General features: G+C 35.8%; 1 protein-coding gene across 2 annotated transcripts in view; it reads left to right on the top strand.

Annotated features, from left to right (window-relative positions):
• The first annotated feature begins 9,334 nt into the window (after positions 1-9,334).
• The window catches only part of LOC140148974 (A disintegrin and metalloproteinase with thrombospondin motifs 9-like), a 226,981-nt gene continuing 211,250 nt past the window's right edge, over positions 9,335-25,065 (top strand). For both annotated transcript variants that reach the window (XM_072171087.1, XM_072171086.1), the window contains exons 1-3: positions 9,335-9,684; positions 10,864-11,273; positions 15,716-15,890. In XM_072171087.1, coding sequence (XP_072027188.1) covers positions 9,558-9,684; positions 10,864-11,273; positions 15,716-15,890 — 712 coding nt within the window. In that variant the 5' untranslated portion in view covers positions 9,335-9,557. The remainder of the gene's footprint in view (positions 9,685-10,863; positions 11,274-15,715; positions 15,891-25,065) is intronic.

Below are 25,065 nucleotides of genomic sequence, written 5' to 3'. Positions count from 1 at the left end.
AAAACAGAGAAACATGTAGAGGCGAAAAGTGATGAGTCTGTAATATCGCTTTAAACTTTCTAATGGAGACCAATGTACTTGAAAGACAAAATTAGCCGCAACGTGATAAAGTGAAAATTGAGAGAAAATAATGTAAAACATTACTTCTAGAGTAGAAAGATGTGAGGAATCGGGATGAGGTTTTAAATGCTATCTTCAGTAGATAGAAACTTGTAGATGCGGAAAGTGATGAGTCTATAATATCGCTTTAAACTTTCTGATCAGGACTAATGTACTAGAAAGACGTGATGAAGTGAAAATTTAGAGAAAATAATGTAAAACATTACTTCCATAGTAGAAATCAGTGATGAATCGGGATGAGATTCTAAATGCTATCTTCAGTATGCTATCTTCAAAAGATAGCAATATGTAGATGCGGAAAGTGACGCGTCTATAATATCCTTTTAAACTTTCTGATCAGGACTATAAGTGTACTAGAAAGATGTGATGAAGTGAACATTTAGAGAAAATAATGTAAAACATTACTTCTAGAGTAGAAAAATGTGATGAATCGGGATGAGATTATAAATGCTATCTTCAGTATAGATAGCGAAAAAATATCCTTAAACGCACCGGCTGCTCTGCGCGCATTCAAAAATCAGCATTCCTTTTAGATAAAAAAAAAAAAAAAGAGACAAAAACAGAGAAACATGTAGATGCGGAAAGTGACGAGTCTGTGATATCGTTTTAAACTTTCTGATCGAGAATGATGTACTAAAAAGACCAAAAAAACCGCTACGTGATGAAGTGAAACTTTAGACAAAATAATGTAAAACATTACTTCTCAGAGAGTAGAAAGATGTGATGAATCGGGTTGAGATTCTAAAGGCTATCTTTAGTAGATAGCGAAAAAATCCTAAAACGCCCGGCTGCTCTGCGCGCATTAAAAAATCGGCATTCCTATTTGAAAAATATAGAAACATGTATACCCGGTATATGCGGAAAGTGATGAGTCTATAATTAATATCGCTTTAAACTTTCTGATCAGGACAAACTAGAAAGACGTGATGAGATTCTAAATGTAATGCTATCGTCAATAGATAGCAACATAGATGCGGAAAGTGATGAGTCTATAAATATCGCTTTAAACTTTCTGATCAGGACTAAAAATGTACTAGAAAGACGTGGTGAAGTGAAAATTTAGAGAAAATAATGTAAAAAATTACTTCTAGAGTTGAAAGATGTGATGAATCGGGATGAGATTCTAAATGCTATCTTCAGTAGATAGCGAAAAAAAACAATCTTAAAACGCCCCCGGCTGCTTTGCGCGCATTAAAAAATCAGCATTTTTATTAGAAAAAAAGAGAGGTAAAAACAGAGCAACATGTAGATGCGGAAAGTGATGAGTCTGTAATATCGTTTTAAACTTTCTGATCGGGATTGATGTACTAGAAAGAACCAAAATAGCGGCTTCGTGATGAAGTGAAAATTAAGAGAAAATAATGTAAAACATTACTTCTAGAGCAGAAAGATGTGATGAATCGGCATGGCATGATCGGGATGAGATTCTAAATGCTATCTTCAGTACTTAGCGAAAAAATCCTAAAACGCCCCGGTTGCTCTGCGCGCATTAAAAAATCGGCATTCCTATTAGTAAAAAAAAAGGTAAAAACAGAAACATGTAGATGCGGCAAGTGATGCGTCTATAATATCACTTTAAAATTTCTGATCAGGAAAAATGTACTAGAAAGACGTGATGAGATTATAAATGTAATGCTATCTTCAGTAGATTTACATAAGCAGCAACATGTAGATGCAGAACGTTATGAGTCTATAATATCGCTTTAAACTTTCTGATCATGACTTACCGGTTTGTACTAGAAAGACGTGATGAAGTGAACATTTAGAGAAAATAATGTAAAACATTACTTCTAGAGTAGAAAGATGTGATGAATCGGGATGAGATTCTAAATGCTATCTTCAGTAGATAGCGAAAAAATCCAAAACGCTCGGCTGCTGTGCGCGCATTTAAAAATCGGCATTGCTATTACAAAAAAAGGTAAAAGGAGAGTAACTAATGAGTCTGTAATATCGCTTTAAACTTTCTAATCGGGACTAATGACAAAATTACGTGATGAAGTGAAAATTTAGAGAAAATAATGTAAAACATTACTTCCAGAGTAGAAAGATGTGATGAATCGGGATGAGATTCTAAATGCTATCTTCAGAAGATAGCGAACAAAATCCTAAAACGCGCCCGGCTTTGCGCGCATTAAAAAAAAATCGGCATTCGGCCTAATGCGGCGCTATTATAAAAGAGGTAAAAACAAAGAAACATGTAGATGCGGAAAGTGTTGAGTTCGTAATTTTGCTTTCAACTCTCTAATCGGGATTAATGTACTAGAAAGACAAAATTAGCCGCTACGTGATGAAGTGAAAATTTAGAGAAAATAATTTAAAACATTACTCCCAGAGCAGAAAGATGTGATGAATCGGGATGAGATTCTTAATGCTATCTTCAGTAGATAGCGAAAAAATCCTAATACGCCCGGCTGCTATGCGCGCATTACAAAATCGGCTACGATTGAAGGCCTATGATTAAAGTTGCTCCGGTTTTTGTAAAAATGGATGCAAACTGTTCCTCAAGTTCAAGGGAGTCAGAAGAAGAATAGTATTTACTATCTGCGATGTCAAGTTCAGACTGAAGATAGATGATAAATAAATGCAAATTCTATTGCATCATATGCAATCCTACATATCTTTGACTCTTTACTGTATAACATGCTAACTGGACATCGCAGATAGTGCAAACTATTCTTTTTCTGAAACATCTAAGCTAGGCGAACAATTTGCGTCAACCTTTACGAAAAATTGGAGCAACTTTGACTTTTAACCCACACACAAGAAGCAAATCAATCGACCTTTTGTGCCCCGTAACTTCTCTACGATACGCACAAAAATTACATTTCTGGGATCCCCGGGGGCCAGACGCACTATTTGACATTTTTGAAAGAGTTATTGGAATAAAATAATTGTTTGACCCCTGTACGATCTTATGGGGTCATTGGGTGTATTTTTGAGGGTTACGGTCTCAAAATATTGCTTGGTAGCAGCTGTTTCTAATTCATCATATACCCAAATCAACAAAATTAGCTGTTTGCCATCTTTTACGCAAACTTGCCGCTATAACACGATTTGTCCAAAATAGAACCAGTCAGCTCCAGTCTATGAGTGTCATATAAATTTTTTAGTATAGGCCTATTCACTTTTTTACCTTGCTGGGAGGGGGTACATCCCCAGCTAGGTACTGTAATGCTATCCGATTCTGCATTCTTTCTTCTTCTTCTGGAAACAAACTTTAAAATGCTTCTCCTCCTACATGTTACACCCTGCAATTATGTAACTTGCACAAATGTATCGCCTATATCCAGTGCCCATAGGGAGTAAACAGAATTGGGGTTAAAAGTAATTAAAGGGGTATTTCTGGTACGGTATATAATCAAATACCTTTAAAATGCTTCACAATGACGTCACTTGCACATATGCATTGGCTTTACCCAATGCCTTGGGGAATTGGGGTCAAAGGTCATTAAGGGGGTAAAATCTTACAATTGCATTATATGGACATCTGTAAGGTGTATGGGGCTCAAACTCGGCGAGAACAAATCTTATGACCAGGGGAACATTTGGTAGGGTCAGGTCAAAGGTCATGCAGAGGTCAAGCTGTAGAAAAGCATTTCCTGGACATTTGTAAAGGGTACGGGGCTCAAACTTGGTGACAACAAACTTATAATGATCAAGAAAACATTTTGGAACACTGTTTCAGGGGCATGTCAACGGTTATATGGGGTCAAATCTTAGAATTTCATTTTCTGGACAGCTGTAAGAAGTACATGGCTCCAACTTGGTGACAACAAACATCAAGATCAGGGGAACATTAAGGAACATCATGCACGGGTCAGGTCAAAGGTCATCTGGGGTCAAATCTTAGAATCGTATTATCTGGACATCTGTAACCAACATGCCCCAGCATTATATTGTTTACTTTTTTTCTTTCATTTGACACCACTCGAGGGGTTACCGTATACCTTCTTGAGATTTGGGAGATATAAAAAGGACACAAGATAGGAATAATGGCCCAGGTCTTATGAGGAGTGTCACCCCGGTGGGGAATTTTTGTTTAAATACCCGGTACGTTCTTTACTTCTTTCTCTTTCATTTGACACCACTCGAGGGTCATACCTTCTCGTCATTTTGATATATAAACAGGACATAAAATATGAATATTGACCCAGGTCTTATGAGAAGTGTTACTCCACTTGAAGGATGGTCATACCTTCTTGGCATATTTCGAGATATGAAAAGGACCTAAAATATGAATATTGACTCATGTATTCCGAGGTGTGTTATTATTTTTATTATTATTCCTTACTGATATTTCTCTTTCATTTGACACCATAAATTTATATGATTTATTCAGAGTGCCTTAATCTCCCAAATGATAAAAAATAACAGTATAGCCCCTATAACATAGAATTGCTAAATAATTATTGCAAGGTTGTTGAAACCCAGAATTGAATCCCAAAGAATTGTATGGCAATTGATATTAGAAAATTTATATAAATCAGACTGGTCCCTGTTAGTTTGATATAGCGCCCTCTATTACATGAAAGCATGGATTTTTAGATGGTCTATGATTTAATTGATGCCAGCACGAGACCAACCTTACCAAAATATGGGGAAATGTCAGCCAAAGCGAATCATAGCCATTTATTCCGGTAGAGCCGGTGGCGTGGCCGGGGGAAGGGATAACGCCCCCCCCCCCCCCCCGAGAAGTGTCCCTCTCTTTTCCCCATCTCCATGTCCATGTGTGATGCTGGCCGGCCAGATATTTAAGATTTGTAGACCTGCCTTTTTGTACTTCAGCCATGCATTTTGGCCATTTTCATCACAATTTTCATCCAAATTTGCCCCTATATAAGTTATCTTTACCCCTGGCCCTACACCACCCCTTGAAGTGTTAAACACTTTTTTAAACACGTTAGGCGTTTAGCCATATCGTTGTTTTTATATTTGTAGTACTTTTTCAGGAAAAGGTTATTAACCATTCTACATCTGACGTCCAGTTGTAGGCCTATCACTATTTCAAAACAGAAGGTATCACACCACTAAATCAAGTTCATATTCTTTTTTGTGTTAATTAAAAGGTACACAAGAAATCGTAATTTTCGCATGGTTAACGTCATCTTTCATTCAAAACACCATTTTGCCAAAAGTTTATGATATATTTTACTCTAAAACCAGCATTTTTGTGGGTATAGTTGAGATGCTCGATTTGTCGCAGTCGTGCATCGATATGTTCTGACATCATTTGGTGCATGGAATCAAAAAAATCCTTCCTAAAATATCAGAATTGTAATATCTTTCATCTTTTTATGCTCAGATGACGAGAAAAGCATGCACAAAGCACAACTATCACCAAAAAAATGGGCGCATTTATAGTAGTCATTTCCAAACTTTTTTGCCCGTTTAAGGTGGTACTACACCCCCTGATAAATTTTGTGACAAATTTTGTATTTTTCTCAAAAAAGAATGGATTCCAATTACTTCACTGAAATTTCAATGATTCAAGACACATTATGTAGGTTAAGAAATGAGGTAGCCTACATTCTAGCGATACGTACCTCTTTTCTTATCATAAATAAATAACGTATACCGCGCGCTTGTCTTGAGTCACTGAAAATCAGTAGCGTAGCCAGCAGGGGGGGGCAGGGGGCGGAGTGCCCCCAGACAAAAAAATGAAAGAAAAAGTGCCCTCTGACAAAAAAAATGAAAGAAAATCACGGAGGGCAAAGGAAAAGAAAAGGGCAAGGAGCCCTTTTCTAGCAAAAATTCAGGCCAAAATAGTGTAAAATACAAAAATTTTCCGCGGTACGCGCGCACATTGTAACAATAAAGCCCTGTTTTAGCCGGATAATGGGCGAAAATAGTGTAAAATACCATTTTTTCGCGCTACTCGCGCACATCATCCCAATAAGGCCCTTTTCGGGAAGCTCGAAGACATACAGTCTCTATGTATATTGTATGATGAAGCTGCAATTTTTTTCGCCTGTGCCCCCAAAATTGTATTTTGCCCCCCCCCCTGACCAAGAAAGCTGGCTACGCCCCTGCTGAAAATCCAGTAGATTCCTTGCCCCTTTTGTTACCGGTACCAGTGTGTACAGTTGAGAAAAATACAAAAATATTCACAAATTTATCAAGGGGTGTAGGCCTATAATCACCTTAATGGTATGGTCAGCGAATGGAAACACTAGTTCTTATTTCTTCAGTCAGATAGCATTGGACCCGATTTAGTGGTGTAATCACAGAATGATATCAACATTTCTGAGAAGTGCATGTAGGGACGGGTTTCAAAAAATACCAATCGTTTCGTGAACATTTTATAGAAAACATATATTTTTAGTTCACTTTTACTAGTAACCGGGAACCGGGAGCTTCATCCAGGGGGCCGCATGTCCCTCAATATAATGTTGGTGCGGGACTTGAATACTGTACCCATCAGCAGCTCCCCCCCGTTGAAAATCTTCCTATAAGTCACTGCACTATTTTATGTGTATTTACAAAGAATATGTTTTAAAAGTATTGCAATATTGGACATTTACTAGAACCTAGAACTGAAAATGAATATCGTTACAAAAGTTGGAACTAATAGGCTACTCCGAATTTTTTTTGTTGTACAAGTTAATTCGGCCACAGACCGTGTTTTACTTATAAAACTTGTGTGTTGGCCTATATTCATGGAGGGAGAGCAAAGCCAAATTTGATGGAAATCGTACATGATGGCTTTAATAATTTATAATTTGCATATCTCTGTGTTTATAGATGTGTAATAGGGGGCCTATTTACAAGCATATTCTCTCTCTATATATTAGGTCTATCTTAAAATTAATTCTTATAATATTTAATTGCTTTTATATTTACACCAAACCAAGTCGCCACTTTACACCAAACCAATCACTTTACACCAAACCAAGTCACTTTACACCAAACCAAGTCGTTTTTGCACAAATTAGGCCTACATGCAACTTGTGATTTTGAGCCACAAACATCAATTGCGCGTGAAGCGAAAAAATATTTTCAATTGTACAATATTTTAGCCCAAAACTTGAAGGTGATTTTTTGTGTTTACCAGGCCAATTTTCAATTTTACACTATTTTTGCCTAAAACAGGGGTAAAATCGTGTGTTTTACGTTAATTAGGGGGTGGTTTTGGGGGATCAATTCAGTGGGGTTCAACCCCTAACCCCATGAAAAGTTCACACTGAGTTATTATAAATGTGGTTTTGTTTATATTAAAAATGGAAATTAAAAGAAAGAAAGAAAATAGGAAGAAAGAAAGAAAGAAAGAAAGCCCCCCTGAAATTCACTTTGCCCCCCAATTCCCCTGAAAAAAATTTCTGGCGCCGCCACTGATTAGAAAGAAAGAAAGAAAGAAAGAAAGAAAGAAAGAAAGAAAGAGAGAAAGAAAGAAAGAAAGAAAGAAAGAAAGAAAGAAAGAAAGAAAGAAAGAAAGAAAGAAAGAAAGAAAGAAAGAAAGAAAGAAAGAAAGAAAGAAAGAAAGAAAGAAAGAAAGAAAGAAAGAAAGAAAGAAAGAAAGAAAGAAAGAAAGAAAGAAAGAAAGAAAGAAAAAAGAAAGAAAGAAAGAAAAAAGAAAGAAAGAAAGAAAGAAAGAAAGAAAGAAAGAAAGAAAGAAAGAAAGAAAGAAAGAAAGAAAGAAAGAAAGAAAGAAAGAAAGAAAGAAAGAAAGAATGAAAGAAAGAAAGAAAAAAAGAAAGAAAGAAAAAAAAGAAAGAAAGAAAGAAAGAAAGAAAGAAAGAAAGAAAGAAAGAAAGAAAGAAAGAAAGAAAGAAAGAAAAAGAAAGAAAGAAAGAAAGAAAGAAAGAAAGAAAGAAAGAAAGAAAGAAAGAAAGAAAGAAAGAAAGAAAGAAAGAAAGAAAGAAAGAAAGAAAGAAAGAAAGAAAGAAATTCACTTTGCCCCCCCCCAATTCCCCCGAAAAAAATTTCTGGCGCCGCCACTGATTAGAAAGAAAGAAAGAAAGAAAGAAAGAAAGAAAGAAAGAAAGAAAAAGAAAGAAAGAAAGAAAGAAAGAAAGAAAGAAAAAAAGAAAGAAAGAAAGAAAGAAAGAAAGAAAGAGAAAAAAAGAAAGAAAGAAAGAAAGAAAGAAAGAAAGAAAGAAAGAAAGAAAGAAAGAAAGAAAGAAAGAAAGAAAGAAAGAAAGAAAGAAAGAAAGAAAGAAAGAAAGAAAGAAAGAAAGAAAGAAAGAAAGAAAGAAAGAAAGAAAGAAAGAAAGAAAGAAAGAAAGAAAGAAAGAAAGAAAGAAAGAAAGAAAGAAAGAAAGAAAGAAAGAAAGAAAGAAAGAAAGAAAGAAAGAAAGAAAGAAAGAAAGAAAGAAAGAAAGAAAGAAAGAAAGAAAGAAAGAAAGAAAGAAAGAAAGAAAGAAAGAAAGAAAGAAAGAAAGAAAGAAAGAAAGAAAGAAAGAAAGAAAGAAAGAAAGAAAGAAAGAAAGAAAGAAAGAAAGAAAGAAAGAAAGAAAGAAAGAAAGAAAGAAAAGAAAGAAAGAAAGAAAGAAAGAAAGAAAGAAAGAAAGAAAGAAAGAAAGAAAGAAAGAAAGAAAGAAAGAAAGAAAGAAAGAAAGAAAGAAAGAAAGAAAGAAAGAAAGAAAGAAAGAAAGAAAGAAAGAAAGAAAGAAAGAAAGAAAGAAAGAAAGAAAGAAAGAAAGAAAGAAAGAAAGAAAGAAAGAAAGAAAGAAAGAAAGAAAGAAAGAAAGAAAGAAAGAAAGAAAGAAAGAAAGAAAGAAAGAAAGAAAGAAAGAAAGAAAGAAAGAAAGAAAGAAAGAAAGAAAGAAAGAAAGAAAGAAAGAAAGAAAAGAAAAGAAAAGAAAAGAAAAGAAAGAAAGAAGGAAAATAAAAACATGAAGTTGTCTAAAAGTTGGGATCATTTTGTAATGTTGGGTACTTGGGTTCATGTCATCATCTGCCTAAAATCAAAGAAGAAAGAGATTCTTCCCCGGATTCTTCCATATAATCTTCAAATAGCTGCAAATGAAAGGCCCTGACTCACAACTCAAGTAGGCCTGTTCTGTAAACATGGTAAACATGATAGGCCTATATAAAACATGCATGCATGGTAAAGTTATTTATCCAGCCACTGACTTTACGACAACGCTGAAGCCCTCTTTCGATCTAGACTGTCAAAAGTTCTGAACTCCAGCTATGCAGCCAATTACAAGCCGGGTCTATGCATTGCATTGCACTGTACTGTGAATAAGTCTAAATTGCACTGTGCACTCTGCCGGTATTCCGGGAGCTGGGAATTACTACTGGCCGGTTGGATTGGGGAGTGAAAACTTGGAGTGGAGCCACAACTTGAATATTTTGGCTGTCAGCCGAACCGGCACAGCTGATTCAGTTGTTTGGGCCATTCAGTTTTGTGGAACATCTTCACTGAAAATACCGGAGTATGCCTTGTATCTTGTTATAACATTTATAGGAATATTAGATCTAGAAAACTTATCATCATGTGTTCCAGTACTTTGTGTATAACGTGGCCGTGGCTACTCTTCGCAGCCAGCTTTGTGCTCTATTCGCCCCATTTGGCCCCGTGTGGCGAGGCCGCTGGTCAGGACTCAATGAGACAGAATCAAGGTAAATTATTATGTCTTCATTTAATAATTCTTGTGTGTAATTAGTTATGTATGTCTAATTACCCTTTATACAATTGGAATGAGGCCCAGTTGGCATCTGTGCTGTGAGTTATGATCGCTAGCATAGGAAGATCTTGTTTGTTTATCTTTGATAAATGATTTGTTTACAGGAAATGTCAGCTGTTTAATTAGCTTTAAAATCAGAACAATGTTAAATTTATGTTAATTAGTGCAAAGTGCACTGAAGTTTAAGCTCTAAACTATAACATAAAAGTGCATGCAGAAGTGCACACAGAAATGCACCCCATAAATATTTGTAGAATGTTGAAGATTTTTATTGATATATTGATAGGCAACATTCCATCAAACACGCATTTTCGTCAATAACAATATTCCTGGGTTAATTAAAAATCACAATTATCGCATCATTCGATCAAGTCAAACATTAATTTGTATATTTTTATGATATGTTGATTTTTTCCACAAGTAATGATTTAGCATTTTTGTGTTTTGAAGTTTAGACATTTTAATTTCCGATATATAATATATATATAACAATAAAATATAATGTACTGTATTTGTTCCATTTAACCGCACATGCCCCTATAAGCGCCTTCCCAGTGAGTTTACAACAAGCAAACTGATAGTTTTCACTGCACATGCAAATCTGAATCATGGTCTGAAACATGACATACCGGTACTGATGATGATAGATGAATACTTTGGGCCTTTATTATCTCATTCTTGTTGGCCTAAACACTGTGTAAAAAATAAGCGCCCACCCAAAATTGCGGACAGTCAAGCGCCCACCCAAAAACGCTGGGCGGTTAATGGAACAAATACGGTACTTTATTCTATAACATATCATGTGTTAAAATAAATAAAACAAGAAATGTCTTTAAAAAGACTGCCTCAGAGATACCAGCTGTCACCTTTTATTATACCTTCAATCTTGCTCTTAATTTGTTGTTGTTTGCTTCTACATTTATGTTAATTTATGCTGGTTTAATACATTCTACTTGTTTGGTCCAGTGTAAGTTTGTACTCACATTGGGCCGAACAATTATTCAGAAAGTTTATCAGAAGGAAGGAAAATTAAAAAGTCATTTTCTAGTAGTGTGTTTCATGAGAATTAAGCATTGATAATGAACTCTCTTTGTTTCCTTTTTTGAATTTGTAGATGATCGTCTTTCACACCTCAGTAACTATGAAATAGTCATGCCAACACGTTTGGATCTAAATGGACATCCACTCCCAGTCAAAAGCAGACATTTCCATAAAAGAAGTGCTCCCCTACCAGAAGAGAACTGGTATTGGTGGGATAATAATAATGATGATAACAATATTGGAACTAAAGAAGAAAATGGATTCTTACAAAATGCAACATATTATTTTGAAGCATTTGGTGAAAGATTTAACCTGAACTTAACGAAGGATGCCTCGCTTATCTCTCCATCGCTTGTACTGGAGTTCATAGGAAATGGAAAATCAGGAGCTATGGATACTGAGACACCGACACATTGTTTTTATTCGGGACGGGTCAATGGTCATCCGGAGTCCTCAGCAGTGCTTAGCTTATGTTTGGGAATGGTGAGTTGAGCACACAGCAACCTATTTCTACCAAAAATTTTGCTTTAAGTGTACATAGCCACATTCCATATTGGATTCTTCTTACCCAGGATATTTTCATACCAGGCAATTTATGTACAAAGCCTTTATGAAGAGCTATAGAATATTTAAAAGTTTGCTTTAGAGAACTGTTGTACATGTAGATGTTTAAACATCTTGCCAGGGGGTCAGTTTTAAAATTCTGTGTTTGTGATATTTGAACTGTTGTTTTGCATTTTTAAATATATCTGGCATAGCAAGGCCAAGTAAATGGCATTCAAGATCAGATTAGAAATGAGCCATTTGGTACTATTTGTGAGTAATTTTGGGAACAGCCCATTTATCTGAAGGGTCATTGTCTGAAAAGGGTTAAAGTTAGGAACTTAGGACTAATGACCCTTCGGACTATTGTCTTGTAACCATTTTGAGGTATGAAATATTTTAAACTGCTCAAATTCTTGTTTTATGGGATATGAATTGATCATATCTCAGGAGCTTTGTTACCATTTTTTGGAGAAATGTTGCCTAGAGTAGCTTTATATAGTGGGTAAGAATGTGAAATGGATATATATGAAAGTAAGTAAGTAACTATGATCAACAATAATGAAATTTGCTTGATATCACATGTGTTTTGTAGCCATGCTTGGTTGATAGTGAGGACATTTAGTTCTAAGCAACTTGCTGCAACAATGTTTACATTGCTCAATGTCCTATAATAATCATCCAAAAATGCAAACACAATAAAACAAACAAAAAACAATGTTCACTTTCTGGATAGCACTAGGAATAATATTGAAATCAATTGATGTTCAACTTTTAATATGTGGGTGTAAAACTAAATAATCAGGTGATTGGGAATTCACCAGGATAGCTTATTACAAGCTGTGCACTGATCATATTTTTAGAAGGATGTAATTTTGATTTTGTTATTATTTATGTAGCTAGTCTCTTTCTTTTAGTGGATGTTTCAGGATTTTCTTTAAAATGTGCTGCACATGGCTCCCATCAAAATGTGTTTGTCTCCCACTTTGTCCTTCAACCATAGCCAAGACTTGGGTGGCATCTTAAGATCATTCACATATTAATAGTTTATAAACATCATCTGCATGTTTAGCCATGAAAGTGACTTGATATATAAACCTAGATAATATTTCATTTTTCAGAATGATCTATTTTATTTCCATGCTTGAGTGTGATACCACAGATCAATTGGTGATTCCCACCAAATGATATTAAAGAAGAAGAAAGATTGTTTACCCATTTTGTAAAAGAGCACATTTAGCACATATACCAGAAATCCTCTATTGAAGGGTTGTTGTTTTACATTGTGCAGCTTAATATTCCATAACTTGTTAAATTCCTCAATGAAGTCCTTGCACTGAGTCTATCACAGTGGCGTGCAAGGGGGGGCATGCCCCCACTTTTGTTGGTCATTCAGGGAAAAACCATTAAAAACATCAAAATGTGCTCCTAATCAGACTCCATTCAGGGGAACTGAACAACCTGCCCCCCCCACTTTCAATGTGCTGCACACGCCACTGGTCTATCATTTTATATACACAAAAAGATCATCTTGTTCATGTGATAGGTCTGAGTTAATAATCTAAAGTTCATCATTTAAATGAAATGATCACAGTGATATTGTTGACTGACATTGCAATCAGGATAATCCAGGATTCGGGTACTGGTAAATTACAAAATAATTGATATGCCTGAAGTACTACAGTTGCAGATGAAAAGTACAGTAATCCATAGGGATGTTATGTAGGCCTACATGCACATGCTACATACATTGTATTTAAAGGGGGAGGTGTATTGTATGATTGTATCTTGATTACTAACCTTATTGCTTTTTCATTTACGGTCACCCCACTCAACCCAGTACTCCAATCCAATGATGCATAAGTTACTTTGTAGCAATTCTAGCCACTGGCAACTTGAGTCTATCTACACACAATGAACTCCATCTGACCTTGTGCACCATTGAACAGCTTATCCATGGTCTAGTGTGCTAGCAGTATGCATACTGTACTTCCCTTGATATTATTTGGACCTAGGCCAGTCTGCCATTCCTTCACATACAGATCAAGTACTATAGGTAGAATTGAAAAAAAAATCATTTGTGGTCCCCTGTTTCTGTTCAGAAATGCATATTTCCTGTCACAAATCATGCTTTTTGTTATGAAGCGTTTGAAAAGATAATTTTGCAGTCTTACTTTGATGTTACCAGATACATCTATCAATGTTATGTTTGGGTAGAATGTGATTTATTATTTGCTTTTTTAATCAAAAACATTGTCATGATTTTGATATCCAAATCTGGTAAAGTTCACCTCCCTCTATAGCTAGCTACATATGTACCACTAGCCTGACATGTTAAAAATAATTTGATAGAGAGATAGGCCTATATGGTTACATTGTACAGCCATTCAAACCTGAATTGGAAAATCATTTTAAGATGTTTGTGATTTGTTTTGATTTTGATATTTCCCACTATGGATTTTTCCCAGATCAAAAGAAAAAGGTGTTGCCATATTATGAGGTGACCTTCGCTAATTGCCAGTCAAGCTGAACCTCTACCACCTGGGTAGACAGAGGGTCACATCTATTGAAATCTGAATGGTGGCCATATGTTAACAAAATAGAGATTAAAAATTCAGTAAAGAATTAGCCTACTTATGCGGCAACCATTCAATGGTGTTTTAACCCAAATTTAGCAACCCTTTTCTTTAAATTGTATTACTTTACTGTCAGAATTTACTCAACTATGTATTATCATGTTGCAAAAGTCATAGTTATGTAAAATGAAAGTCTGAAGAAATTGTTTTTCTAGATGAATATTATTATATTTGCAAATTGCATAGCCAGAACTCTGACTTATAACTTAGCTTTTTAAAATAAAAAGCTTTAGATTTGATTTAGGATATATTTCTCTATACTGTATAACTCCCAGGTAGGCCTGTAACTTCATTCATGTTTTAAATTAATTTAGAAGTATAAAGAAATTGTTAACAAGTTTTTTTTTCAAGAAAACTTATCATGATATCAAAAATTCCTTTTTCTGGAATCGGGTTTGGTTTGGTTTGGTAAATAAGAATAAGATGCAAAAAGACCCAAAAAAACAAGAAGAAAAAAAACGCCAAAGTAATGCATGTTGGCCTACAAAATCATCATAATCGTAATTCTGAAAGTAAGCCTGTTTAAATTATAAACAGGGTAATTTTATGGCATTTGATGGAATTAAGTTGTACAAGTGCATCAAATAGGGGAAGGCACTTATTAGGGGAGGAGTGCTAATTAGGTTGAATGGAGTGTATAAAGGTAAAAATCATGAAACTTCACACATTGAGTTATTTTTGCAGCATTGTATACCCAGTACTGTGTTTACATTCAAGGGTCAAAAGTTGGGTTGCCATTGCTATCCAGATTGTAAACATAAAACTGAAATGGACAGAACTTTTATGGGCTTTAAATCCTCTCATGGGGAAGCACTATACATAGCATCTTAGCTTTATTTGGTTTACCCATGCACACAAATGAATAACTGTAGATGATGTTTGACTTTCAAACAGTGAAGTAGAATAAATGTCTGCAACCAATTCAATAAAAAATGAATAGTAATACACATGTGCAAAAGCCTAAACTGCTCTAATGGGTAAAAGGTCATGAATGAGAATCTTGAACTTTCATATACTAAATTGAGCTACATAGATTTGGCAAATTTGAACCACAGATTTTCCAATATCTGTGTTTGAACAAACATGTAATACCTGTAAAAGTATGCTTTCAGAAATCTGGTATTTAGGGTCCATGTTTGTACGGGGTTTGTACTTTGGGATTTTGTAATGAGGAATAAATTGACATTTATAATGTTTAGGCACCTATTGATACTACATGTATTAGTATTAGGCCATAGACAATAGAGTCTATGATCTATGATTAGGCCTACATGCTAGTGCTGCAAAAATTAGTAAATGTGCAACTAATGTAACACCTGCATAGGCCATTTAAGGTGACATAAAGCCATTATTTGGAAATTACGTAATTTTTGTCTAATTATTTAAATCATCCACAAATAATGCTAGCACAAGTTTGGCTCTCCAAATCCATGTTAACAAACAAACAAACAAACAAACAAACAAACAACAAAAATAAAACAGAAATTAATCAAAATCGCCAAAAATAATATTTTCTTTTGGTAGATTTTCCCAAATATGATAAAATACATTAGAGCAAAAATGTGATTTGTGCCATAATTCGTATTTCTAGCAGGCCTAGGTTTTAATTTAATGTTACTGTGTGTGTGTTTAGGCCTGCAGCATATGGGCCTACATTATGCAGTTAACTTTAGGCCCTTTATAGGCCCAAAGTATTTTCTGTGAAACATTGTTGCTAACACATTTATTTGTGTTTTTCCATTTCAGTATGGGCTTCTTGAAACCCGCAATGGAAGTAAATATTTTATGGAGCCTCTGTCGGATTTACACCAGAAACCTACAAGCTCAAATGCTGAGGATGGTTTTGCTGTTCCACACATAATTTACTCTAGTGATGAATTGCTTAAAAATCATGGTCCAAATCAGGGCTGTGGCCTTACAGGTGAGTAACTAATCTGAACGCTATTACCGGTACATGTAGTTGCGTCTTGATATCGAGTTTCTGGTATTAAATGCACAGACTCAGAGTACCACATTAATTATGGATTTTACAAGAATTGCATTTTGCAAGATAAAATGCTGCCTTTTTAGGCCTTGCATACTTGTAGAAATAGCAGTTGTGAGTAATGCACCATAAAGCCTTGTTACATATATGTGTACATGGACGAGTAATTAAAATTAATTGATTACACCTGTTGGTATCCAGTTCACCATTTACATTATTTGTCACTCTAATGGATTTTCATGGCTGTATGGGTTAAATATCCCATATAAATTTAAATTTGCAAATTAGAATTTTAACATTTCAAACAGTAGTCGAGTAAATTTGCGAGAATCATGCAGATTCTCATTAAAATCTTTGTGTGTGAATCTCAGATTCTCACTTAAGACTTCTGACTTTCACAGCATGTAACAAACTTCAACTCAAGCCCTGTCATTGCCTTCTGAAAACTTTGACCCAAGTAAATTGCAATGTATGTAGACCAATCGTAAATTTTGGGCACCTAACAGCATGTTCTACTGAGTGAACAACTTTTTTTTTTTGCCCCACTATTTTCTGGACCCCCGTACAAAATACTATAAATCATGATTGGATCCACTGTTATCCAGCTTGTTTAGAACTACTGACGAGACCAGAAAGCAGTGTCTCGCACAATGCACAGCATTTTTTCAGGGGTAAACCGAAAATACGGCAAACAGATTTTGGCAAGTTCAAGTTGGATCCTTACCTGGCAACCGATCACACAACTTGTTTTTACTGCGCTGATCACGTAAGTATTCAATGAATACCGAATGAAAGGCAGCAGTTAGATGCTACATGACTATATGAGTGACATCATTTGGAAAATGTTTATTTTCAACTTCTCTGATCATGTAGGACCAGGGGTGTACCCTGTGAGAGGCAAACTGCCCCCACAGAAAATTGTCAGGGATAAAATGGGGATGGCAAAGAGTAAAGTGTCCTTAAAATGACTAAAATGTGACAAAAAAAATGACAAATGGGGACGAAAATTTGCACACAAAAATTCTGGCTATGCTACTGTGTAGGACTGTCATCCAAGCTTGCTATTTTACTGTATTAATCATCTGGGACATCATAAAATCATTCAGCGGAACTCATCAACAGTGTAATAATGGTCATGTGAAAAGTAATTGTGTTAACAAAATCCTGTTATGCAGTCCTTTACACACACACCTGGATGGGCTGAAGAGTACCAGCTGAAAGACCTTTGAGCAGCTCAAAGAACATTCTTGCAAAACCATTTTGGGCATTGTTTGACGCTTGAAAGCAGAAAATTGTACTCTTTTGTGATTCTGCTGCTGTAAGTGTTCTAATTAGCTAAAGCTAAAGATGTGTGTCATCATTTATAGTGAAAGAAATGTAAGATTAAAACAGAAGATATCTTACCCTTCCCAGAATCCTTTGCCAAATGATTCATCACTGTTTTGTTTGTACATGTTCCACTTGTTATCGTTTTGAGAATAAACTGACTAAGTAGGGGTTGATAGTAAAGCAATAAACATATTTTACAAGATCTGGATGTGCTTACTTCATTGAGGTACATTTCATCACTATCAACCCATGTAGATAGCAAATCTGTACAGAAAATTAAAATGGGAGAAATGCATTGTGGGAAGTATAAGATATCTTCTTCTAAAAAAGCAAAAAAACTAATAAAATGCTAGTGTTTGGACTTTGGACCATGTTTGTTGGTAAAATTTCATGAAATATTTAATATTAATTTGAAATAAAAATGGGAATTCATACAAAAAGTAAAACTATTGTTTCACAATTATTTGGAAAAAGAAACCATTTTAATTGGGTAATTGGCCAACATAGATTTATATATGTTATTACTTTTTTTCCAACCTATCAATGCTATGCGGTATATGCTTTCTCCGTCCAATACAAGTTTCAAGTCAGTAGGAGCAACATTGACATCAGTATGGGGTGCATTAAGTTCATGTATAAACCACATCTTTTCACAGGGGCAGTTTCCTCTGGAACCAGCAAGCCTACCACAATGTACCCTAGGAGGGATCATGGAGGGATGCAGGTCACTATCCCCTGCTTGCCTGCATACATTTACATTGGACCATATCATACTGTATGCTTTAGCTAAGACAATAGTGCATACCAATTCCAATTATTGGATATTATGTCAATGCTATTTATTATATTTTTTCAGTGCATAAAATGCATTCTGACTACAGGTAAATTAAGTAATTTTTGGCCAAGATCAAACACTATGAACGCTAACTAGTGGCTCCGTGATAAACACACGTGCACATAGCTTGGTACATGCGCCTTACATTGTGTACATGCTATGCTACATGGACACAATGCGCATGTTCCAGATTGGCAAAGAAATACTTAATTTACCTGTAGCCCATTGAGGCCATTTCAGGAGGCTATCAGTGGTAGGGGTGCGGGTATTTGTTGTTGGAAATGGGAGAGTTGGACCCATTCGTCGAGGTTGGGATATTATGTGAAAATGGAAGGTGGGGAAGTTGGGGTTGGGAAGGTGATTTTGGGGCGGATTTGTAGTGGAGACCTTTTGTTGACTTATTGTTCATACATAGCTAAGTCAATGTCAGGGGTTTTGGGTTGGCGTTTTTGTTAGTGGGATTAGGAGTGCTTTTATGTTGTGTCTACATGTAGCACAGTTGTTCACTCCGGGGTCACCCCATTGTGGCCTGTACACCATCCGCGATAATCAACTTTTGAAAAGCACCCTAAACAAGGATTTAACCCTTGGCTAAAACAATACCCTAAACAGGGATTTTATTCCTTGCATCAAATTTCATACCCTAAATTTCATTTTCGGCGTATTAGCAATTGCAATTTTGCTACCCTTTTCCATTTTTCACGCTTTTTGACACCCTAAACACGGTATGCGCCAGTATCGTGCCTACCCACTAAAAACTACCCTTTTTACGCTTTTTCATTATCGCGGATGGTGTATAGAGCCACAATGGGAGTGACCCCGGGTTCACCCCCAGTATATGTAAGGAGTAAGTAAAGGAAAAAGGTTATCTGGTGTCAAATAAATGAATAACCCCCAAAGTGAGACGAAAAATGCGAAGGTCATTTCAGGGTCTTTGAGGGTCAAATCGCCATAGATTGTTGCAGGTTCATGAAATTTGGAAGTAACAACCCCAAAAAAATCATGGTCATTTGGGATCATCCAGGGTCAAATCGCTGCCAAAGGTGATCCAGAGGTCAACAGGGGTTGTTGGTCGAAGGTCAAGCAGTGGTCACCAGGTCAAATTACCCTCTTTGGTTACTGCAATTGGTAAACAAGAAATGTCTCTAAAAAACACAACGCCATAGATGAAGTTCATGTTTCATAATTTTACTTTGACAAGTACTTGGAATGCTAACTTTTTTGTGGCACATGCACAAGTAAACAGAGTAAACTTATGAACTAGCCCCGTTCACAAACCGCGACGCCTCTCGAATAGTGAGTGAAGCGACCGCATGGAATATCTTGGATCATAGGTATCAGAATACAGCACAGAGCATGTGCTAATACTGATATTGTACAGATGGGAATGTTTGTGGAACATTGATTTTCGTGATTTTCACATTCAGCGAAGCTAACTGCAAAAGAAAAACAAACAAAGTGTGAACTTGTTCATATAAAAAAATCATTCTCATAAATTAGGTGTTACAAATCGGTATATTTCCAAAAAAATCATCCAAAAACTGTTGAATTAATCTTGACTGCACCATGTTTGAGGCTAATTTGACAGTTTATTGGTGATATCTTTGGAAATGCACTGATTTGAAACTCATAATTTCAATTATGTTAATGAGAAAAATATGATCTTTCATTTGATATCAATATATTACATGATCATTATTACATATATGCATGATGATTATTAAAAACGTTGTAGACGACCAGTGCAGTATCACACATTAAATGTCAGTAATTCCATAAGGAATTAGTCACATTTACAAGAAACATTTACGTGTTCTTTTTACATCAATGCTTGAAATGGACAACATTTTGTGTTATGCGTAAGTTTAAAGAATTTGATATTCTAAATATATATTGGGTCACCATCCTTTGGTGCGGAGGCTTGTGATTCAACGGCTAGGTGTTGTGCCTGTAAATCACTGCGCTTTTGTCTTTTCTTGTTTTTTTTAAATAGTTAAAAATCAGGAAAACATAACATGCCTTTGTCTGAAATCAGGTTACTTAATCTTATCTGAATAAATCATATTTATCACTCATCAAAATAATTAATTAATTAAACAATATCTTAACATGTGTTCAAGGCAAATTTAAATATAAATGACAGTACTTAAGACTAGATTGGCAGATTTCTATTTATATGAACATGATTGAGCATTTGTATTTATTCTTTGTGCTTTTCAAATTCGATGAAAGATTTTTTTGTACAATGAACCTTCCAGATTTATGACAAGATTTTGGCAGGTTTCTTAACCAAATTTGATAAAAGATGATAAAATAGGTTCAAGTTACACACAAATCAATGGTCAGTTTTCATCACACTGTGGTCAGATGAACTTTGATCAGATTTGCAATGTTTACACAGATTCCAACTAGGATAGATTTGTTTGTGTTAAGACTCACCTTGTGTCTTGTATTTGTCTTATCCATAAAGATAAATAGTTGAAACAATTCATGACAAATGTTCTAACACGTATGTCTCTTGATTTCTTGAGCTATAGTAATATTTGGTTAAGTTGTACAAGCACATTGAAAATAGGATGCTTAGACAGTTTCAGCTCAAAAAATTGTGGGGAGGGGTGTGCTTATTTAGAGGAGGGATGCTAATTAGGTCATTTTTTTACAGGGTTCAAATTTGTTTAAAAATTTTGCGTAGCAGTTTTTGGCTAATTCATCATAATCAGGATACTTCCATACTAAACCACTATAAAAAGTGCTATACAAATGCAAAATTGGGTAGCAGTTACTTCAAAATATGTAGCAAACTGATGCGATATAGCCGAATTCTGTGGCCGAATTCGAACCAAGTTGGTTAAATACATGAAACAAGTGCTGAAATGAGACAATCTGTACCCCTCATCCATATTCATAGTTTGAAGAGACAGAAGAGTGTTGCCTTATGTAGACTGGATTATCAATGTCTGTGATGTCATTTGTGTAAATTTCAAAATTCTCCTCTCCCCAAGTGACTCGATTTGTGGAATATTGCACATTATGATTATACTTTTTTTTTACACAATTTCATGAAATTTATTTTAGTATAGATTTACTGCCTGGGTGTTCCAGATCCAAATCAATACTTACACCAGGCAGTCTGGGCTATGTTGTTTGCTCTTCACTGTGAAGTATACCACTCAGTTCTTTACCAACAATATCTTTGAGGAAGTTGTAGGATTTATTTGGGGTTCTAGAATCAATATTTAGAACATGATCAATTCCCACATTTATTTTGAGTGTTTGTGGCATTAAATAATAATTGATAATAAGTTGTTAAAATTGTTTGTATACTAGTGCTCGTTGTTTGATGTAGGGATGGGTACCACTTATGAGGACAATTAAAATGTTTATAATATTTCTACTGAGCAAAGGTTTGCCATGCGAGGTGTGTGTGGGGCAGTTTGAGGTAACACACAGTAACAGCATCATCCTCTGGTAGAAACCATGGGTTTACAACGATTATGGGTGATACCGGAAGTCACAAGCTATACAGCTTCTAAGCAGGAACCCCTGGGAGGAACCCTTCAAAAACATGCATTTATCTGTAAAAGGGTGAAGGGGCTGTGTCTTCTTTGATACCCCCCTCCGTGTAATTTTACCAGTCAATTAGCCCACTATTTTACTCTCGCTATTGTAAAATATTGAATAATATTTAATGCCAGCCATAGGTATTGACACCCAGGCATAATCAATTTGTGACACTGTTGTTTCAATTGTAATGGAGTCAGTGACCATTTGACCCCCTCCATACACCTTTATTTCAAAGTGATAGATTATTTGATAGTGAGTGCAGCCACCAGAATAAGAAAAGAAATCCATCTATCTTAAAACCTGTGCAAAGGTCAAACACAAAATAACCAGGCTTCACTATTTGATCATGTTTTTAGCACAGGAAGTGCTCCTTTAGATATTTATCGGCTCTGTTGAAGGAGTTTTATCAATGCTTTGTGGTAATATTGTATGTACCCAAGGCACTTGGATATAGGAAGTGTACTTCGCAAAGATGATTCTAATTTAAAGGAGTTGGGTTCACCAAGCGTGGATTAGGGGGGGGGGGACCTCGCTGGATAGTATACTAAAAGCAACATAGCTCAGAGCCTGAAAGTATTGCTAGAGTGAAAGGTCATTATTTTATCATTGCCACTCGGTAATCAACAAGGGTGAAATTAAGTGGGAGACGGGAGCCGTTTGGCCCCCAGAAACTCTGAAATGGTCCCTGGTTCCATCTCAATTGTAGTTGACCAGGGTACACTTTTCTCACAAAACTGGCCCCCTGGATAGTGAACCAAAAATATCAAATTCAAAGCAACTAGTGCTTATTTAACTCATTCAGCACATCTTTATTTTTATTGGCCCCTTGGTAATTGGAAATTGCCCCTGGTTCCTCCCAATCTTGGTAAACCAGGGCTACTTTTTGCCAAAGTGGCACCTGGTTCAAGCTCTATTATTTTCACCCTTGGTAATCAATATGGTATTTTCAAAATTAAAAGACATGAAAACAAATTTACAGCCTCCCCAAAGTGTATAAATACCTATTGTTTGCCTAACTAATGGGAAAAGCTTTAGAAAGCATAATTCTGACTGTCATATAGTATAAAAGCTAATGTTGATAATTGTTTTGTAGTACAGTAGCATGTTATGTTCTTTACACATTTCTCTTAATCTCAGATGATCCTATGTGATGCCATCAAAGAAGCCTCAAATCCTTAAATGGAAAATGTTTTCAATTTCCAGACACAGAATTTAATGCTTTATTTAGCAGGTACATTTGGTAGGTTGTCATCTGATCAGCAGAAATTATGAAAATACAATGGTGGACTGTCCTTGTAAAAGCAGACAGTGCCTTTTAACTGTTTAGTGTTAAAATCATACATTTTCAGGGTTACAATTAGGATCTGTGCAATATTACATGGATAGTCTGATTTAGTGATTGCCCATAGACTAATTTGACTGTCCATGGATTGCTAAAATGACTGGATATGTCTAATTTATTAGTGAAGCTATCAGCTGAATGGTAGTCGAACATGCCTTTCCTCATGATGTGTGTCTAAAAAGTGTATTCATGTGCACAGACTTCGTGTTTACAGTACCCTGGTCCCACCTTAATAGACAGACACCCTGTATTTTGCTTTCTTTTTGAATAACTCCAATAATATTTATCTGCAATCAAACACATATTTAATGTCTTCTTTCTCATTGTCACCAAACACAAATCTGATCCTGTTATTACAGACATTGGTCAATTATGTTATTCAAATGTTATACAATTCAGAAAATTTGTACAAAATCTTACTATTGAATACAGTAATTGTATGGAATTGAATACTAGTAATACTTGTCCAAGGATGCACTGACTAAACATGGTAAAAATGAAATAGGAGTTAAAGTGTATTGACCTGATAGGGGTAAATGGTGATCAGAGGGGAGGGGTGTGGTGATGGGGTCAAGTGGAGATAGGTAGTATGATCATGATGCACCTTAACTGCAGTTCTGTTACGATTTGAGGTGACTTGCGCTTGCGGTGATGCTAGGTGATAATAGGCCCTAAACAGTAATGGTCCCAATATAGGTTGGGTTGATGTTGATGGTGCCCCATCAAATCCAGTGCCCCCCCCATCATGGTCTCCCCCAATTATGATGATGCCACTGGCCCTAAGTAGTCACTTAGTCTGTGATAACCTGTCCCAGGACACATGATCTGAACCTGACCGAAGAAGCTTCCCAGTCAGTTTGTTGTGTTCTCCCTATATATGCAGGGAGTGAATAATTTTGTAGAGCAGAAGAAATGACACATTTGACAGTGACATGCATCATAAACTAAGGGGAATAAAAGCACAATGATGCGAGGTGTTTGGTATTATAAACTTGTTGAATGTGAAATTGTGACAGAAACAGTATTCCATCACTTCTGGTGTCTTATGTTAGTGGCAAAAACAATTGATCTTTAGTGTGCTTTTAAGATGGAATCACAAATTTCCTATGGACATGATAGAAATATAATGGAAGTGGATTAGGAAGTGGATGTGCAAGTTTACTTATCCAGGTGACTCAGCTAAGGAGGGCCTTTTTCTGTCTGTTAGTCTGTCTGCAGACTGGGGCAATCACGGTGGCAATCATGACTAGGCTACATGTAGTTATCTGAATAGAATTGCCCCACTTTTGGTTGGATGGGGTTTTCAATTCTGTAACAAGGGGCCTGGTACCGTACTTAATGTATTTGTAAGAAAGAAAAGAAAGGAAGAAAGAAAGAAACAACGATGGGGAGAAGGTCAGAAAGCTTTCTCATACTAATTTTTGGAATGTTTGGAGCAATACTTTTGTAGAAATTTTATGCAATATCACTCTGGCCTTGCATGCTCCAAACAGTTGAGTACCATGGCAGGTACATTTCTGCTTTCCTGGCAGGGGCGCAGCGAGCGGGTGGACAGGGTGGACAAAGTCCAGGGGCCAGAGAGTTCAGGAGGCCTGAGCAAAAGTGAAAATAGCAATAGGGCTGATAAGATGTTAAAAAGGCCCGCACGGCTCCTTGTCCATGGGCCCGAGGCTCTTGCTACGCCCCTGTTCCCTGGTCTCCTTTAGAAATGAATACAATACTGCTATAGAATGTCTGCCACTGCCCGTCTATTATTAAATTTAATCTGAAATAAGACCCAACGCTATTATAACTTAAGATAAATTCAATAAACAACAACATTAATTAGGAAATCCCATCTATACAACCTTTAGAATTAGATCATAGTTTCCAATCTTGTCCTCCCTTTTATAGTAATTTGTACTAACTTTGAACCATGCGAATATTTTCAAACTATAGTCGGCCCCATATTGTATTGATTGATAAAATTACACAATGTCTACAGCATACAAAATGTAGAAGATCTGGGTGTAGAATTTGTAAACCTTTGTTTATGATTATGG

This window comes from Amphiura filiformis, chromosome 3 (genome assembly GCF_039555335.1).
Source record: "Amphiura filiformis chromosome 3, Afil_fr2py, whole genome shotgun sequence".
NCBI lineage: Eukaryota > Metazoa > Echinodermata > Ophiuroidea > Amphilepidida > Amphiuridae > Amphiura > Amphiura filiformis.
The sequence above is the reverse complement of the archived record's forward strand: the minus strand, read 5'-3'. Positions and strand labels throughout refer to the sequence as shown.